Genomic DNA, 20,689 nt, shown 5'->3' with positions numbered 1-20,689 from the left:
TTTTTTTTTTTTTTTGACTGTTCCAAAATAAGAGTCATACCTCAAAATCCAATACACTATTTTTTAAATATTCCTAATATAACCTTTGTCTTGAAATTATAAAAGTAATTAAAACTTCTAAAAAAGTTATATTGAACCCCACAATTCAAATTTGAAAGTCCGTTGCATTAAATGGTTGGTCGAAGACAAACAACTTTTATACCATACTCATAAATTGTTACAAGGACATATTAGAAAATTCATCTCATACTATTAAAAAAATAAAAAAAAATCATAAAAATTAACTCTCTTAAAAAGTTATATTCTCTAACGAAGGGAGTCTATATATATATATATATTATACGGTATCTGTTACTGAGACACTATGCTCCCATAGAGGACTTGGAACCTTTTTTATTATTCATTTAAAAGAGCTTAAACAAGTCCATCGTTCAACCTGACAGTGGTACAAAAAAAACTTAAAAAAAAAAAAAAAACTACAGTACATAATTTTACCTTGTTCATTCTACAATGACAATGGATAAGATAATTTAAACTTCGTTGAAGATCCTTTTAAGAGACAAAGTTGTTTCTTGATGATTAGACATAAAGTTTATTCATTGATTATTGCACTATGTGTTCAAGTCACTTTTGAGCAAAGAAATTTGGTGGCTACTATCAAGTAGGTTGTTCTTTTGTAATCTTTCACAAGGGGATAGTCAGTGCAAAAAAAACTCCCCGCTATTATTGATACAGTCAATATTAATTTCTGTGGTAAAAAATTATTTTATAGTATTAATTTGAAGTAATTAGATTCGTGCAATATAAAATGATAATAATATTCTCACTTTAATAAAATAAATTAATAACTATAAATATAAATCATGTTAAATAATTATTTTACCCACTTATCAAAAAATAAAAATAAAAAATTTGAGCACCTTGTACTTGGGCCATCTATATATATATAATATATTATATATGTCTCTGCGAAGGGGAAAGTACTGCACTACTACAGCAACGGCGACGGCGATGAGGATCGGCCAGCAACGGAGGAACGACGGTGAGCTTGGCTGGTTCGGATGGTCGTGGAAACGGAGGCTTCCCTTTTCGAAGCCTTCGAGAGACCCCACGGTGATTGGTCTTCGAAACGGGGAACAAGAATTTCGATGGCGGTAAAGAGGATGGCGACTCGCGATGAAGAGGCGGCTGTTGCTAACGAGCAAGGCAGTGCTTGGTGAGGAGGATCCCACGGTGAGCACTGATTTCCGGCGCTTTAGATGTTGATAAAGAAGGTGGTCTCTGTATTGCCCGCCGTTGACAAAGATGGAGCTGTTTCAGGTGAAGTTGTGTTATCCGGCACCGGTGAAGGTGAAGGGACCGTAGGCGGCGAGACGGCGGCGACAACAAATCGATTTTTCCCCCCAACTCCTCCAAATAGTGAAAATTTGGGATTTGGTATTTGATTTGATTACGATTTGATGTTCGTAATACACCGGGCGAAAATAGAGGGATTTGTGAATGAATAGGTTGGTTTGTTCATCGCATAAATAGAGGGATTTTGCGGCTCTGTTCAAGTGAGGTGAGAGAGTTGAAGAAATGGGGAGCTACAATTACAAGATGTTTGGGTACTTCAACCGGAAGCTCAAGATCAGAAAGGCTGAGCCACCGCCGGAGGTCAAAGAGGCGTTCGCGACTTAAAGAGTAGTATATAGTTTTCCCTCTGTTTTTGGGTGAATTAGATTTGTTTTCCCTCTGTTTTCTTTGTTTCTGGTTTTTGCTAGTATATGTTGGAACCTGCGAGAGAATCAGATGATACTGTAAGGGTAGATCCTTTAGATAATCTCAAGAAATACAGAGGAGGATATGATATCAGAGAAAAGCATTATTGGAGTGTAAGTTTCTCCCTCATTTTTATTGGAGTGCAAAGTCTCTCTCTCTCTCAAAATTGATTTTTGCCTACACTATATTGTGCAATCAACTATATTTACAGGTATATATGGATATGGCTTCTGTGTGGTACTTCTTGTTGTAATAGTAACAATAGAAAGTTGCAGAAGAAAAAGAAATGATCACATTGTCACAACAAGTACTGTTATCTCTGGTGACCTATTATTCTGGCAACACTCTTCACTATTCTGACAATGTAAATATTTGCTACTCCCTACCTTTCATATATAATAAGAGTATAATTAATAAATGTGCGCGCACACACAATCACACATATGGAATGTTGAATGCAAAGTGAGTGACCCTAATTGTCAAATTGCAGAACTGCATCTGGTTTAGTTCTTGGGGGAACAGTGAAATCCATTCAAGAGCAAAGACAGTGGTGGACATTCCGGCGAGCCGAGCCGTTTAGCCACTACCAGCCAAGCCGAGCCATATATGGGTAAGGGGCAAAATAGGAATTAAAAAGGGTAAAATAGGGTTTTTAGTCAAAAAATGGTCAGAAGGGCACCTTTTTTGAATTTTGTGGACTTATATGTACATTTTTAAAAAGTAAAAACTAGTTTTGCACAAACTCTATACATGATGGGATTTTTTTTTTTTTTTGCATTTAACCTTAAAATGAATGAGTGGATGAGTTTTGTGAATGATGTGAACGTGAGAAAATGGTTTGAAGATCCAATTGTTGTGTGGACAAAGAAAAAAGTAAGAGTATCCATCTCATTGCTGAAAAAATTAAAGATCATAGGTTTTTGTGCACCCCTCCTTATACGGGTCATGGTGGGTGAGGTGAGGCTGAAAAAACATATACTGATAATGTCATTCACCTCACCTACCACCCATCATGACCAATATCATCCTTCATATCAGGCTCTTGTGCACCCTCCTCAATTTTGGTGCACCCAAAGTGGACCGCACAAAATCCCAACACGATATTAATTCACACCACCCAGTTCAAACTGAACTACACGGAGTCCTAATACAATATTATATTGAATTACCAAAACGCCCAAAGCCGACAACAGAGTAAAAACACTTCAAAAGTTCCGTTGCCGGGACTTGAACCCGGGTCTCTCGGGTGAGAGCCGAGTATCCTAACCACCTAGACTACAACGGAATGTTGATGAGTGTAGGGCAGAAATCTATAAATATGTGTAAGGCTCACGCACCCATCAAGTACAACAATTGATCAAGATTTTTAAAGTTTCTAGTCATATGCTTGTTGATCTCTTATAAGTATAAAATATATATATATATATACACACAGACATATGCATATTTTTAAAAAAAATCTTTATTTAGTTATTTCCTCTAATGAGTTGTCTTCTCCCAAATATTATTAGAACCACATCTCGTTTCAATTAAGGCAAAGTGATCAACCATAACGTCATTCCATTTCATTATCATTGATAACCACATGCTTCCATTATTAACAGGGAATGGAAATTGAAAGAAGAATAAATAGATTTGGACTCCTATCTTTTGCCATTGTTATGTCATTCAATTCCACAATCCCCAAAAACCTGGAATAGAGACCAAGCATTCATACTCATGACTTACCTTCAGGGTCAGTTAAAATTCTTGGCAACAACAGCTCATGCTTGTTTAAAGAGCCATTCATTTACTTTCACCAACAATCTTCAACATAGTACAATGCAACAAAGAAATAGTCCCATATAAAAAAAACTCAAAAACAAGCAACTGTTTGAAGAAAACTGGTCAGTTTTTAACATTACCCAACTCGTCAAAGTTAATATCAGAAAGGACATTAAGAGAGTGCCTCATATTATTGACTAGTTGAACTGACAAAAATTGCTATTGCAAATTAGAAAAAAAACACAGCCAAGGCTCAAAGATAGACAATTTAGAAACTTTATTGACTTTAAATTGGGTATTCATTCCCGATTCCAGAACAAAAAAAGAAACATTCTCTCATCAAGATTTGGACATTGCAGAATCATCAATTGGATGCCAAAATCGGTTGAAAAACCACATGGAATCAGCTATCACAGCATATCCATCTTGATTGCGATGCCAACTATAGTAAGCATGAGTCCGGTTTTTAATATCAAAAATGGCATGACCAAAACTGGCCTCACGGAAAGCTGAGTATTTTGGCTGTGGCTCCGTCATGCTGCACACAGTAGAAAACATTTGATTTACTTGTGTCAGAGAACTGGAGGCAGTTGTGTTTTAAGAAGGCCAAAACTATATTATTAGTAAATCTTACTTGGTTGCCAAGCCTTCAATATTTCCCCCATCACCAATGGTGATGTACACGGGGGCAGATTGATCACTTACAGGACTACAAATGCCATTTACAACATTGTAAGCAATGTTGGATACACGGTGCTGTGACATATATATACATATTAGTATACAAATATGGCACTAGAATAACAACTTGTGCTTTGAAGCATAATAAAACAGAAGACAAAGTGCACACTTACCGACCGTTCATATGCGTGAACATGACCAGCAAACACAACATCAACTTTGTATTTTACAAACCATGATTCATACATAACTCTCATGGTTTCCCCTTCCATGTAATGATAGCTGTTGCTGTTGTACCATGGGGAATGCATTAAAACGATCAACCATGGTGTTTCGCTCCTGTTTACTTTTGGGAGCTCCTCCTCGAGCCATGTGTATTGAGGAGTGTATTTGCCTAAAATACAAATAGATTTAAAAATAATAATAATCAATGAATGTATATAGCATTTAATGTTAACTAGAAGCTTATAGCATTTTCCTTCCTATTTGCTTTCCTTCATTCTACTAGGCATATTATTTTTCATTACTTGAAAGAAGAATACAGAGCACAAAAGGCTTTTGCTTTTTCTATAAAGGAGAAAAGAAATATTGGGAATCTTACTTTTGAAAGAAGAATACAGATCACAAAAGGCTTTTACTTTTTCTATAAAATGGAAAAAATATTGGAAATGTTACTTTTTAACATTTATTTTAGAGGGGAAAATAAAACAGAATGTCTATTTTAGAGTGACAGTCTCTCGTTCCACAACAGTCTATTTTAGAAACCAAGTGTGTTTTGAAATGAAAGGAAAGATGCATTTCGAAAAGCAAAAATGCCTTGATCATCATGCTCATTAAAGATATTGAAAATAATATGAATTTTGTTTATTGAGTTTATACAATTTTGAGTAAAAGCACATTTATGCATTGGATATTTAAACCACTAACTAATGATAATTTATGTAGGCATAGGTTCCACTGCAGATATGCCTGTGTCTGGAGACATGATTAATGACAATGAAATATTGCAAATGCCAATATATACATACCATATGCCGAATATGAAGACAAGACAATGATGTATGCTGAAGCCCTCTTGATCGAGTACCAAAAGGGAGCTGTACTGTTTGATGCTTTATAGGGTACATGATACCTCTTAGTATAAGGCTTAAAGGGTTTTTTTTCACCCTGCAACAAAATCACCATTCTTCTGTCACGACATTTTTTTGAGAAACATTTCAAGGCTTAGCAAATAAACATATAAAGTTCGACTTATAAATTGCAAAAGCACCATCTTGGTAGCAAGTAGTAAATCCAGAGTCAATATTTCACCCAACAAAATTATTAGAATTTAATTGCCAAAGCATTGACCACTTACGCTCCCTTGGGTTGCAAAGGAGGAGATCAATTTCGTGATTGGGAGCATGGAAATTGTCGCAGCAACAAAGGGGATCATGATTGTACAATGAAAGAACATAGAGAATAAAATTTAACAAAGTTAGAAGTTAATTAGAAAAGTAATAAAATTGATGTAGTAATACAATTTATATCTTGCTAAGCAAGTTGAAAACTTGAAATAGCTTTACTTTGTTAAGGGATTGGGAGATAAGACTAGGTAACACACATAAGAACTTCTAAGGAGCTAAAATTCACTCCATGAAGGAAGAGTCAATTATAATACTACGATACAGAAGTCACATTAGACAATAAGAAATAAGAATCATTGAGAATGTTGCTCTTCATTAGACCAATAAAACATGTTATGGGAATCTTACAATTTCAGGGAGAAAATCGAGCTCATGATTTCCTGCAGTCCATATCCAAGGTTGATAGGCAACACTTCTCTCCACAAACCGTCCCCATGTATCCCACCTAACATTATCATGATTCGGATAGTGATCCGCGTAAGAGAGGTCCCCAACGTACAGTACTGTTTTCCCTTTAGTTGGATTTAATTCATAATGAGCAAGTGTCCTGTTTGAATCATAAGTTTGACCAAGATCCCCTGCAAGAAATGATTGATAAGTGTCAAGACAGGTTAAATGTAAAACATATTAAACACAAATATGCGCATTTTTTATTCAGAATTGTTGAAATAAAAATTAGGACTTAATTACAGATTACAGATTACTTCTCCACCCCAAATGACAACCTCATGAAATTAATCAGCCAGAAGTTTTGTCAAAAATACCCATTTATTAAAGTAAATGGGATGTTAAAAATTTCTACCCAGAAGGAAATTCTATCCTCAGTAATTGATACATATTCATCCATCCAGTCAAGTGTCTGGAAAAAGCCTGACAGAATTGGAAGCTGATGTTTTTTTCCTAGCAGGACAGAAGACCATTGAACCACAAACCGAATATGAAAAGCACACTTAATTTGTCAACAACAACAACAACAACAACAACAAAATCCATTAAAATTGATATGATGCATAACACTTTACCTATGAGACCAAATGTATATGGAACATCCGGACCAACCTCAGGAGGAGTTGTAAACCAGAAAATTCGCTCTGTATGTCCACTCCCAACTTGATAGTAATATTTGGTGTTATACTGCCAACAAAACCGATAATCGAATTAGCTTTAATCTTGATTAATTCCTCAATTCTGTCAAAAGTCTTCCCTAACTCCCAACTTATATCTCACATATACAAACTATGAATGAAAATGTAACCAACAAATAACAGGGGAATTATAATAAAGCAATGCCTATGAAACAAGGACACAAAAGGGTTGAATAGCTCACCTTCAAGTTCTTAATAGTACAGTGATGAATGTATCCAGAAGTATAAGTGTAGAATTTGTAGGTAACAAATTTGCCCTTTGCCATTTTCTTGTGATTGGTATTTTCTCTCCAGTACACAACTGTACTTGACCCAGGTTCTTCCATAGTGACCCATGACACAATAACCCCCTTTCCCAGAAGATCTCCTTGGGTTATATGAACCTAGTAGTTACAGATAACCCACCAGTCAAAATACACCAAACAATAAAATAAAAACAAAAATATATGAATAAGAACACACGCATTAAATTTGAGAGCATCAAAATTACATATTTGTAACTAAATTAATAAATTAAACTTTGATGGGTGACACAGAGAGGAGTGCAGAGTGCTATACCTGTTGAGGCGCATTATAGCCGGGAGGCACTTTGAAGACATCACTATCAAGCTGCATATCGACAGATTTCTCAACTTTCCTCACAAAAGTGCTTGTGATTCCTCCATTACACAACACCGCTGCGTTCAACGCCAAACCCAGAACAGCAAGAACAGACCATGAAAATCCCAGCTCGCCCATGTTATCCTGCGCACCCCCTTACACCGCTTAACCTACGCACACCCTATCTCCTTCACCAATCTCACATTCCCCACACACACACATACAAACACATATATACACGAATAGTAGTAATATTTTCCTACAAATAAGAGGAATATTCAACGCTCTATATGGACTAAACGGCAAGCAGGATTGAGTTTCTACATATGATTGAGAAACCCCCTTGAAAAAAATACTCCTTATATAAATAAGGAATAAAATAAAAATTGACTTGAGAAAGCAATAAAGACAGAAATCGCATAGTTTGACTCGAACAAGGCGAAAAAGAAGCGGATTAAATTAGACAATGATTAGCTTGCCGAAGGAACGAATGAACGAACGAACGAACTACCTTATTCTTATTATGTCTAAGACCACAATTTCATATTTTAGTCATTATAATAAAGGTATTTATTAAAAGAAGAGTAATGATATTTATACTGATTTATTTTATTAAATATTTTTGATTGGTTGGTAAATAGAGGATCTTATTTCTTTATTTGTGCAATTTGTTGTAAAATTGGTCGATCTATATCTTTTAATTAATTCATTTATACATAAATAAATAAATGAGACCCTCTATTTGCGTGTACTATACATAAATAATCAATTAAAAATATTCGTTGTAATAATTAAGTGCAACAAATCAATGTAAGTATCATTACTTTTCAAATAATAGTCAAACTTCTCAAGATCTGTTTTAATATATATATATATATATATATATATATATATATATATATTATTTGATAAATAAAAAATATAGTATATCACACACACTTCTACCTTTAGATTTCTTAAGTTGAGAAAATATGTTTCACCCTTAGTCCGAAAATTATTTTAGAAATAATAATCATTAACAATAATATGATAAAAAAAATTTGAATCAAAATAATAACTAACAAAATAGAGTTTTTTAAATTTTAATTCTTAAAAATTTTATGGACTCGCTGGAGGAGAAAAGACGTAGATCTTTTCTGAATTTTTAATGTTTTAGTAGCCTTTGGTGGTAAGTTCTATTTAATATTTGAGCTTTTTTATTTTCTTTTATTCTTTACTTTTAAAAGAGCTTAAACAAGTCCATCAACAGAGGGTTGAATCATGTGTTGTTTTTTTTTTTTTTTTTTCTCGGAGATAGAAATTTTTTTTTTTTTTTTTTTTTTTTTTTCATTGAAAAATCTTTAGAGTTGTTGACATTAATTTACGCAAAGGTTAAAAAACTTTTTCATAAGAAACTACAGAGTCTTACCTGATTGTCTGGTTCATTTTCTAACGACATGGAATAAGATTAAACAACCTATATAGTTTTAGTTCTTTTGATCCATTCAATTTTTACTTTTTTATATGAATTTAATCATAACAATTAAACATGTGGATCTCAAATCTCAATATAACATAACATCCTACCTTAATATAAGTTGATTCATTGATGAATAACACTGTGATCAAATAATTAAAAAAAAGACTTTTAAGACTACTAGGTTTAAAGTATCTATCAAGTAAGATTTTGACATTCAATCTTTAAAATGAATGTGCGGATGAGTTTTGTGAATGATGTGAAGTTGAGAAAGTGGACAGAGAAAAAGTAGAGTATGCCATTGCTGAAAAAAAGATAAGTAATAGCTTGAAAAAGATGACAAGTTGGGAAAAGGGATTGTGTAATGATGTGAGTCCAACACATTGACCAATATCATCCTTTAACCATGCAAACTGCTAGGTACTATAACTATTTATTGTCCCATCCCCAACTCAACAATTCATACTGGCCATCCATATGAATAGTAGTTTTTTTTTTTTTTGGAATGGAATGGTAAAACAAATATACTCATTTGTTAGTGCTCTAATTGAATCTTGCCGTAATATAATGGATTCATCAATTATGGTATCAGATCCTTAAAAAAAATGTAAGAACCGACTAATACGGCAAATCGTGAATTCGAATCCCTTCTCTCTTCTTTGAAAATAGAAAAGTTATACCTGGCAAAATGGCCCTTTGATGTCCATATGAATAGGTTGATGACATTTATGTGTGATAAATGAATTTTAATAATGCCTTTTAATTGTTGAATTCATAAGCTTTCACATAAGGGCATTTTAAGTATTTCAATTTAATTGTTGAATTCATAAACCTTCTCAATAAGGGCATTTTAAGTATTTCAGCCTTTAAATTGAAGAATGTTTTTTTTTTTTTTTAGCACCATGAGTGTGCATGGTTTATTTTTTATTTTTTATTTTTTTATATTTTTTTTTCACTTTGCCTTTTATTTAATTCAGTTTTCTTAAAAAAATTCAATATAAAAAACTGAATACAGATAATTTTTAATAGAATTAGAAAAAATTAATTAGTGTTTACTAAACAAATTTTTGTATGTTTTATTCTCAATCATGTTCTTAAAATGCTGGATCAAACAAACTTGGTATATTAAAGCTGTTCTGTCAAGTGTCAACTAAAATTGAAAAAAACAGCTAACTTTTTCGCAAGAAGTTAATGAAAGAGAAATAATTCATAACCTTCACAAGTAAAACAAAGTGCAAGATTAGTAAACGTGATAGGATCGTAGCCATCCAAATAATATGATGGACCCAAAGTGCAAGATTAGTATATGAGGCACAAAAATGAATGATAAACGCATAGAGTAGAACTTCAGAACAAATTTTCTCTCTCACGAATCGGTACAAATATTTAGAATGCGCAATCAACAAGAACATTGAAAAAAAAGCTAAACGTGTTTGTATCACATTTTGCAGAAATCTTTCAGCCAACTTACTAAACAGAGAAAAAAATTATTTCAATTATGTTAGGCATTTTTTTCTTTTACTTATATATGGTATGAATAAATTGCGTGACTCAAAGTCTCCACCTACCAAATTCAATTTCACATGCGTGATCATAAAGATAATGACAATTATACCCAAAAAAAAAAAAAAAAAAAAAAAGGGACAATGACAATTTTGCTTAGCTATTGAACCAGAGAACTCCCAATTTCAAGCCCTAGTTGGAGACAAGGACACTAAAGAGTAGACCCAATTAGTTGACTTGGGTTTTACCCAAGACACCAAATTTTATTGCTCTGACTTATGTGGATGGGCAAATTATGGATATCGGTGGCAATTAGGCTAACTACCAAGCCTAAACACCAGCCATAACCAAATAATTTTCATGAGGGGCTGTTTTAGTGGATATGGATAACAGTCCTTTGATAAATGACAAACTCAATTAACAGAGTTCACTTTTGTGTTTTTGGTAGTTGGAATTTCATGAAATTTGAATTTTGGAAATGAATTTTTATTATCTGAAATTTATTTAATTTAAAATCTGATTGAAATTTGGAAGTAAAATTTATAATGCATTCAATTCCTAATGTTCTTTTTGACAAGAAGGAATGAAAAGGAGTGGAAGGAAGATCAGGAGGATTAAAAAAATAATTCATTTCATTGGTAAATACTAAAAAGGAGGCATGGAGAGAAAGCAAAACCAGATGGATGAGTCCTTTCCCTTCACAAATTTTTTCTTTCTAAATATGGATGGAAGACATGAAAGTGAATTATACGGAATGATATTATAAAAGTTTTTGATTATAAAGTTTTCTTAATAATTAATACTATCTTTTAACTTATTTCATAGAAAACAATTTATTTTCTCCTCTACCATCCAAACAAACAAAATGACAAAATCTCTTCCTAAGAAATTTACCCAACGAAATTCAAATTCAAATTCCTTTTCTTTTTCCTTCCCTGTGAAAAAGAATCTAATTCACAACCTCGCCCATCGGTTGATTATTTCCTAATTAGTTGAGAAGAGTTCACCCATTTTTCATTTTTTTTTTTAATTAAAGTACATGACACCTCGGAGGTTTGGGACAAGGACATACATATACAAGTTGTCTTATTTTTTGACAAAGACACCCCTTGTGAGATTTGCAATCCAAACAAAACTTTAAAACATGTGAAAAGTTTACTTTACCCTTTACTATTTTATTAATTTTAATTGTAAAATATCAAAATAATTAAATGACCAAATTACACTTTTCATATATATATATGATCACACACCAGTCACCACCACCCGCTTGAAGAGCTCCACCACCGTTACCACCCTCTTCCCCTCCACCACCACCATACATTTTCCCCTTCACCACCACCACCACCAATCTAAATCTATCAATGAAGTATAAAGAAGAGAATTGTGAATCAAAGATAGGCACCGAAGAGGAGCTTTGCCATCGTCACCGCCACCTCCTTGGCCTTGCAGGTGATGCTCGCCGAAGTGTGCTCATCTGAACCTTATCGCCTCTGCCGTCCGAGTCCATCCGGTTTAAGTTTAGAGTTCTCCGTAACAGTATATCTGTGATACCCCTCGAATCCGAGACACGGGTTGATCAAGCCCAGGCCCAAACCCGAGGGATATCAGACAATTAATATTTAACGAACACAGATTACAAAACGAATTAAGAAAATAAATGCGGAAGGAATTCTAAAATAAAATCCTTAACCATATAATGCTTAAAATCCATTAGTCCAAAACCATTGAAAGTTTAAACAACTCGGGAATCCATCTCTAGTGGACCCCTAATAAGAATAACCAAACTGAAATGTCAACTGAAGAAATCCTTATCTAAATCATGAAGAAAGATCCTACGTCGTCGGAAGAATGAGTGACCGTCTCTGCTCAGCACGAACAAGTTCTCCAACCAGGAACTAATGTACACCTAAAAAATAGGAGTGGGACAGGCCCACGAATAAGTTCTATCCTACTACAATCCAAGCAGAGACTCGATATGCATATACATGCTAACCAACTCAACAATAACTAAATAGTCTGTAGATATAGATATATATATATATATATATATATATATATATTCACACTACAGGATTTTTGCTAGACTACAGGCCCGTCTAAACCTGACTAGTAGGAACCATGCAAAGCGCACCTGAAGTGGGCATGACTACCTAGACCTAGCAAGGTACACATCCAACCATCATTGTCAGCTATGCATCCCAATGCATATACACTCCCTAACCAACGGCTCTGAGATTCAGGCTCATATCGTGGTACCATAAAAATATATTTAAAATCCAATCTTATCCATCCATAAGAAATCCAGTTGGCCATTCAGCTTGTGCAGCTTCTTTGACTCAACATAGATAACAAGTAATCCAGCTAGTCATTCAGTTTATGCAGCTTCTTTGACTTAGCATAAATATAAGTAAGATTTATTTATAATCCATTCCCTTATTCCAATACAGGTTGGATTTAGTATTTTGAAACTAAACCATGCATGGTATGTCACCGTCCTATACCGGTGCATACAATCCAATTCATCCAGCAGTTGATAGAATAAATACAAATTATAACTATCAACTAATCCATACAATCTACAATTGATAATAAAACATTAAGTACAAACATCAATTGTTCCAAATTAAGCATGATAAAAAGATTGTCAATTAACAGGCTTAATCCATACTATTCCGCAATGTCCAATAATTGATACAACAGGTTATATATGTAAACCAATTATTTCAAAACAACCATAACAGAATATAAACGTTCACAGGCTTATTTTTATAACACTGGAACTTAATTTAAAACAAATCATCCATGAGAATTGCTATCATAAAAGTAAGTAATATAAAATCCTTTATGTCCGGAAACCGTAAACCAACTATGTTCCAAATAAGCATACTATATTATATATATCCATATGCTTATTTTTATAACACTGGGATAGATTTAACTGTAAATTTTATTACTAAGAATTGTTATCCTAAACTTTAAGCAATTCGAAATCCTTCCATCCAGAAAAGTAAATTGATTTACTTAGCCTTTGCTTACCGTTGCATTAAACAAAGTCGCTCTATTTTACATAAATCTTCTCTCAAGGATTTTAATCAAGCTTAGACCACCTCTAAACACCTCAATATACCTTCCAACAGAAACTGAAAATTCCAAAATCCAAGTTCTGTAGCCCACACAGTCATAGAAAAAATGAAAAACGCACACCCGAAGGAAGAGCTTGCTCTTCCCATCTTAGAGCCGGCTCTACTAGAAGAAGAGCCTGCTCCAAGACCCTTAGAGCCGGCTCTACTTAAAAGAAGAGCCTGCTCCATTAAATCTTGAGCCGTCTCTTCTCTGTTCTTTATCTCTTTCACGTCCAGTGTGTTTATGATGAACTGTCTTTCTATCCTAGGGTTCTTAGATGTGTAAACTAAGTTTTAACATGTTCCAAAATCCATTATATTCATTTTTCAACTTCTGGCATCGATTAAAACATGGATTATTGCAAAAATATTTCAAGAAGAGCAAGTTAAGAAATTGGGAACATCACTGTTTCAAGTAAATTCACCATGCGAGACAGATTAATTTTTAATTGTTCCCAATGTGTTTTAGATCTAATAAACTCTTCATACACCAATTTACATGAATTTAAAATACAAGATACGCAAGGAAGCATTTAAAACAAGCAGTACACAACGTTACAACTATAATCAGTTTAAAATCAACAGAGGTACAAAAAATCCAGTTTAATTTTAATCTTTAATGATTCCCTGGAGTTGTTAGACATGCAAAGAACACGAGGCAAAAGGAAGGAGTTAGGATTAGAACTTGCCTTTAGGTCTCAGTTTGAAACCTTGCACCGTCGCTTCCTAAATTCTCCGGCAAACTCTAACTACTAGAAACCTTCCTCTGCTCTCTCTATCTCTGCCTCCACAGACGTGTTTAGGTTCTAAAAACCCTAGGTAGAACCTTATTACGTATTTTATAGGTTTATACAAAACCTAAATTCAATCCAAACCCTACAATGAATCCTAATCGGCCCATAGAAAACCTAAGTTATACTTTCCGTCGGCTACCAATACGTAACTTCAAAACCAACCCTAAGTAATGAACGTATTTTAAAACTTTTAAAACTTATTAAACTTAACGACCTAATTAAACAATTATTATCATAAACCACGTAAAAACATACAATCACATAATTTAATTAAATAAAATAATTAAATAGACAAATAAACAATTAAATAAATTTTAATCAAGTAATACACAATTAAGTCAACTATCAGGCAAATAAACAACAAACTCAAATATTCACATAAACAAGCAATTTAAAATATTAAAAATGCAATTAAATAATTAACCATAATACCAGGACTATCCTTTTAAAATTAGGGGTATTACATTCTTCCCCCCTAACAAAAGGAATTCCATCCTCATAATTCGCTCTTACCTTCTTCCTATAATTCAGGAAACTGCAAGCAAACGACATCCTCCCGTTCCCAAGTAAACTCAGCCTCATTGTGGTGACTCCACTGAACCCGAACCAAAGGGATAACCTTGTTACGAAGGATCTGATCCCTATGGTCAACAATACGACACGGTGACTCCAAATAAGTTGTATCGGGCTGCAACTTAATCTCCCCAACATTGATATGCTGATACCGATCCGCATCTTGCAAAAATTTTTGCAACATGGAAACATAAAACACGTTGTGCACGCGATCCAAATTATCCGGAAGTGCCAACCGATATGCTACAGCTCCAACTCGATACGTAATCATGAATGGACCGATAACCCGCGGTGATAACTTCCCTTTCTTCCCCAAAGCGCATAACACCTTTTATAGGCAACACTTTGAGTAAACCCTGATCCCCAACTTGAAACTCCAAAGCATGAGTGTGACAATTGGCATAACTCTTCTGCCTACTCTGCTCAGTGCGCATACGATCCCGAATAAGAACGATCTTCTCAAAAGTATCCTTAATGAACTAGGACCCAAGAATCTGCTCTCTCCAACCTCCATCCAATAAACAGGCGATCGACACGGTCGACCGTACAATGCCTCAAATGGTGCCATACCAATAGTCTTCTGGAAACTATTGTTGTACGCAAACTTCACAAGTGGCAAGTAATCCTCCCAGTGGCCCTTGAAGTCAAGAACACAGGACCCAAGCATATCTTCCATGATCTGATTCACCCTCTCAGTCTAACCATCAGTTTGAGGATGATAAGCAGTGCTAAGATGTAACACTGTACCCAAAGCCTGTTGAAAACTCTTCCAAAACCCAGACACAAAGCTCGGATCCCTGTCCGATATAATAGACAATGGAATGTTATATAGCTTCACAATCTCTGAAATGTAAAGCCTCGCCAACTGCTCCGAAATGAAGTCAGTACGAATAGGCAAGAAATGAGCTGATTTAGTCAATCTATCCACAATGACCCAAATAGAATTGTGTCCCTTGAAAGAAGTGGGCAATCCCTCCACGAAATCCATAGAAATGCTCTCCCATTTCCACTCCGGTATCGGTAGTGGCTTTAGAGCTCCTGGCAGCCTCTGATGATAAATTTTAATCATCTAATAAGTACTACACTGAGAAACAAAAAGAGCAATGTCCCTCTTCATACCTACCCACCAAAACTACCGCTTCATATCCTGATACATCTTGTCCCCTACTAGATGAACAGAAAACTCAGATTGATGAGTCTCAGTCCTCACGTCCTTCCTCAAATCATCTGCAGAAGGTACCACTGAGCGTTCCTTGTACCTCAAGCCTCCGTCAGTCCCAACATAGTAAAATGAAACCTCCCCAGAAGCTATCTCCGCAACTTTGTCAATGCACTGCTGATCCGTGAGTTGTGCTTGCAAAACCTTGCGAATAATAGAAGGTGTAACTACCATACAAGTCATAAAGGCATCCGACAAGTCATCCACATTCTTCAAAGCATTCCACTCAATGGTGAATAAAGCAGAGAGACTACCAACAGGTCGGCGACTAAGTGCATCCGCCACCACATTGGCTTTTCCGGGATGATACTGTATAGAAAAATGATAATCCTTTACGAACTCCAACCATCTGCGCTGTCTCATATTCAGTTCCCGCTGAGTGAATAAATACTACAGACTCTTGTGATCACTAAACAATCTGAAGGACTCACCCCAACAGATAATGCCTCCAAATACGTAAGGCAAAGACCACAGCTGCCAACTCTAAATCATGCATTGGATAGTTAAGCTCATGAGGCTCAAGCTTCCGAGATCCATAAGAAATCGGTCGCTCCTCCTGCATTAAAACACACCCAAGACCCTGCAACGAAGCATCCGTATACATAAGATACTCTATCCCGCTCTGTGGAGTAGACAGAACCGGTGCAGAAGTCAACTTCCTTTTCAGCTCATCAAAAGCTCGCTGACAGTGCTCATCCCGCACGAACTGTACACCCTTTTTAGTTAGGTGCGTGAGCTATCTTAGAGAACCCCTGGACGAACCTCCGATAATATCCTGCCAAACCGAGAAAACTCCGAATCTCGGTAGATGAAGTAGGCTGTCCCCACTCAACCACAACTGAAACATTGGCTAGATCTACTGCTATCCCCCTTTCTGACACCACGTGACCCAGAAATTTCACCTCATACTGCCAAAATTCACACTTCTCGAACTATGCTCACGAAGCGTCTGCAAGACTATGTAAAGATGTCTCGCATGATCGTCCTCCGACCTAGAATAGATCAAGATATCATCAATGAAAACAATAACAACTAATCCAAATAAGCTCGGAAAACTTTGTTCATTAAGTCCATGAACACTGCTGGTGTGTTAGTCGTCCCAAACGGCATGACACGAAACACATAAGATCCATATCTAGTGAGAAACGCTGTCTTAGGAACAACCTGATCCTCAACCCTCAGCTGATGATATCCAGAACACAGATCAATCTTGGAGAAATATGTGGCTCCCCTTAACTGATCAAACAAATCATCAATCCTAGGTAAAGGGTACTTGTTACGAATAGTAACCTTATTCAACTTCCTGTAATCTATACACAGGCGAAGCGACCATCCTTCTTCTTCATAAACAAAACCGATGCTCCCTAGGGTGAAGTACTCCTATGAATAAAACCCTGGCTGAGTAATTACTGAATCTGATCCCTCAGCTCTCGCATCTCCACTGGTGTCATCCTGTACAGTGCCCTAGCAATAGGCATAGTGCCCGGAGCTAAGTCAGTCACAAAGTCGATCTCGCGACTAGGTAACAACCCTAAAATCTCCTGAAATACATCCGGAAAGTCCTGTACAATTGGTATGCTATCCAAAGGTACAGTAATTCCTTCCTCCGTTTCCTCCTCCTTAAGGCACAAGTAGGTGCTAGTGACCCTGTTAAAACGTGGCATAGCTACAACGTACATATCCTGACCATGTATTGTGAAAACAACAGACTTATCACAACCATTAACTTGGGCATGGTAGTGCGATAACCAATCCATCCCCAAGTAACACCGTACAAATGTACATATCCAAAACCACTAGATTGGCTAGGAATCTGAGCCTGCAAATATATAGTGTCACCAACTAAACTACCCAAACCAAAATGCTAAATACTCCGTAGAGCAAAACACAGAAGGTATACAAAATACTTCGTAAAGTAAAACATGTAAAGTAAACAAAATATTCAAAAATCTACCCACTTTTAGATTATTGTGCTATCCTGGAAATTCCGTCTTTGAAACCAAACCTACCATATTGATTATACAAGTTCTTTTAACACCACGAACCTATAAGCAAAACTTTGTGTGTTTGCTCAAAAACAAATCACTCTACTGTGACTTTCCTTCCTTATCGCAACGTACACATTCCAATATAGTTTAATAAAACCATTCATGTATACATCACAACACAACTTCCATAAAACACAATAGAAATAGCCAAAACCACAAGTTTACTTTATTAAAACTTCTCTTAAACCACAAACTATCAAAAGAATAATCATAAAATATTCTTGAACATACTAGTGTATGACAGTTAAACAATACTATTCTTTAAATAACACTTCCACTCCTACTAGAAATGAAAATCATAACACTCCTAGTAGAGTATTCATTCCTAAACTCCGGTAACCTCCACCTTGGACGCTCTGGTAACTCCTCCATCCTGATCTTCTTCGGGGTCTTCCTCTCCACTTGGCTCAACTTCGAGCACCACTGAAGTTATGTTAGGTCCACAGTATGGTGGCCAATCCCGCACACAAGAAACCTTCCTTGACTTGTACTCCGAAGCAACACCTATGGGAACCAATTCCTTGGCCTTCAATTCTGCCTTCTTAGTCGACCTTCGCAGGGGAATCGTCGGAGTAACCTTCTTTTTTCTTTTGGTCTCTCTTTGCTTTCATCGCAGACCACATCCTTCTCCTAGTGCCAAACATTCTGAAATTACAGAATAAACTTGACATCAGTACGTTCTGAACGAACCGTAAAGGAATTCAACGAATCATAAACTTAAGCTCTAATCAAGAGATAACGCTCGCGAAAGTCTTATGCGAAACATCCTAGAGACACTTGAACCTGGAGTGCTCTGATACCAACTGTGATACCCTTCGGATCCGAGACACGGGATGATCAGGCCCAGGCCCAAACCTGAGGGATATCAGACAATTAATATTTAACGAACACAGATTACAAAACGAATTAAGAAAATAAATAAATAAATACGGAAGGAATTCTAAAATAAAATCCTTAACCATATAATGCTTAAAATCCATTAGTCCAAAACCATTGAAAGTTTAAAAAATTTGGGAATCCATCTCTAGTGGACCCCTAATAAGAATAACCAAACTGAAATGTCAACTGAAGAAATCCTTATCTAAATCATGAAGAGAGATCCTACGTCGTCGGAAGAATGAGTGACCGTCTCTGCTCAGCACGAACAAGCTCTAGCCTGGAACTAATGTACACCTAAAAAATAGGAGTGGGTCAGGCCCACGAACAAGTTCTATCCTACTACAATCCAAGCAGAGACTCGATACGCATATACATACTAACCAACTCAACAATAACTAAATAGTCTATATATATATATATATATATATATATATATATATATATATATTCCCACTACAGGACTTTCGTTGGACTACAGGCCCGTCTCAACCTGACTAGTAGGCACCATGCAAAGCGCACCTGAGGTGGGCGTGACTACCTATGTAATACCCCTGATTTTGTAAGGGTTATAATTGGAATTTTAATATTTAATATTTATTTTATTGTTTTCATTATTTATTTTAATTATTTTTTGTATTTATGTGACTAGGTGCTTAATTTTTTTATTTTTTTTGTTTCCATTTGATTTAAATTTAAATTTTGTATTTAATTGTAATGTTAATTAGGGTTTGAGTTTGGTACATCTCACGCCGACTAGAATTAAGTTTTCTATCGTGGATTAGGATTTGGGTTTAGGGTTTCTTGGGGCTTATATATATATATACTGCTATGGTCTTCAAAGGGTGGAAACCTTATACACATACAATATAATGGAGAGAGAACAGAAAGGGAACAGAGAGAGATGGTGAGGAAAACAGAGGAGGAGACGAGGGTTTTGGCCAAGAATTAAGGCTGAACCAAGGAGAGGAGGAAGAGATGCTGCTCATGGGTTGAACCTAGGGCAACAATGGAGTGGATGATAGTCAAGAGGTCACCGGAAAGTCTGGACAGAGGACGGCAAACTAAAGTTACAGAGGCAAGTTCTATTCTGTCTCTCTCCCTTTGGCTTGTGTTCTGTGCATTCATAGCTGTTCTCTAGGATATTAAACGGATCATGCATGCTTAGTTTATGATAAATTAATTATCTATAGGGGTTGAAATTAAACTGAAATCATTTTATTTTTAAGTTTGGTTTCACTATTAAATCTGTACGCATGCTAAATCGGTAGGCACGTTTAATCTCTGTATTTGTTTGCAACCATTGAATGTAAAATAGGGGAGTGCTACTGCGGTTATATAAAACTCATGGGGTCAGTTTTATCCTATTTAATTATGTGTTGCAATTTAATCTGTTTCAGTTTGTACTTATTGAGTTTCAGTGTTAGTCTTTAAGCATATTCTGTTTGGTAAGTGTTCTAAGATTTTTCAATGATGCCCACTAGTGTAACAAATGTTTAAGATGTTACTGGATACTCCTAGAACCCTTAGAATCAGTTTTATAAATCAACTGAATGGTAGAAATATGCCAGAGATGAAGCAGAGGGTCGGTGCCAAAGCAAAAAGGGGAACAGAGCTCTCAAATAAGGTGAGAGCCGGCTCCAGGAAGTTGGGAGCCGGCTCCCCCTTCATTAAGCCGGCTCCAAGAGTATAGGAGCCGGCTCCAAAGTGTTTTGGAGCCGGCTCCAAAGTGTTTTGG

General features: G+C 35.7%; 1 protein-coding gene and 1 non-coding gene across 2 annotated transcripts; both read right to left on the bottom strand.

Annotated features, from left to right (window-relative positions):
- Window positions 1-2,973: 2,973 nt before the first annotated feature.
- On the bottom strand, window positions 2,974-3,046 carry TRNAE-CUC (transfer RNA glutamic acid (anticodon CUC)). Its single transcript has one exon. It is a non-coding gene; the product is annotated as a tRNA-Glu (tRNA).
- A 646-nt stretch (window positions 3,047-3,692) lies between these two features.
- Window positions 3,693-7,860, bottom strand: LOC132293959 (purple acid phosphatase 2-like). Its single transcript, XM_059791652.1, has 8 exons — window positions 7,316-7,860; window positions 6,940-7,140; window positions 6,635-6,746; window positions 5,961-6,190; window positions 5,235-5,373; window positions 4,380-4,600; window positions 4,160-4,281; window positions 3,693-4,063 (listed from the first exon to the last, which is right to left on the bottom strand). Exons 1-8 carry the CDS (start codon window positions 7,493-7,495, stop codon window positions 3,865-3,867), a joined length of 1,404 nt encoding a protein of 467 aa, XP_059647635.1. The 5' UTR covers window positions 7,496-7,860; the 3' UTR covers window positions 3,693-3,864.
- Window positions 7,861-20,689: the final 12,829 nt, after the last annotated feature.

The sequence above is a fragment of the Cornus florida genome, unplaced genomic scaffold (assembly GCF_030987335.1).
Source record: "Cornus florida cultivar Cherokee Brave unplaced genomic scaffold, ASM3098733v1 CherokeeBrave_3.0.0_Hap2_Chr02, whole genome shotgun sequence".
Classification (NCBI taxonomy): Eukaryota; Viridiplantae; Streptophyta; class Magnoliopsida; order Cornales; family Cornaceae; genus Cornus; species Cornus florida.
Note: the sequence above shows the minus strand (reverse complement) of the source record. Positions and strands in the feature narration are given on the sequence as shown.

What these genes read in the sequence shown, in the direction of transcription:
- LOC132293959 (XM_059791652.1), bottom strand. Translation starts at nt 7,495, where the DNA reads ATGGGCGAGCTGGGATTTTCATGGTCTGTTCTTGCTGTTCTGGGTTTG. An exon ending in TCGATTTTCTCCCTGAAATT is followed by an intron (nt 5,374 to 5,960) that starts GTAAGATTCCCA and finishes ATTTTGTTGCAG; the next exon opens with GGTGAAAAAAAACCCTTTAA. An exon ending in GTCTTCATATTCGGCATATG is followed by an intron (nt 4,601 to 5,234) that starts GTATGTATATAT and finishes TTTGTATTTTAG; the next exon opens with GCAAATACACTCCTCAATAC.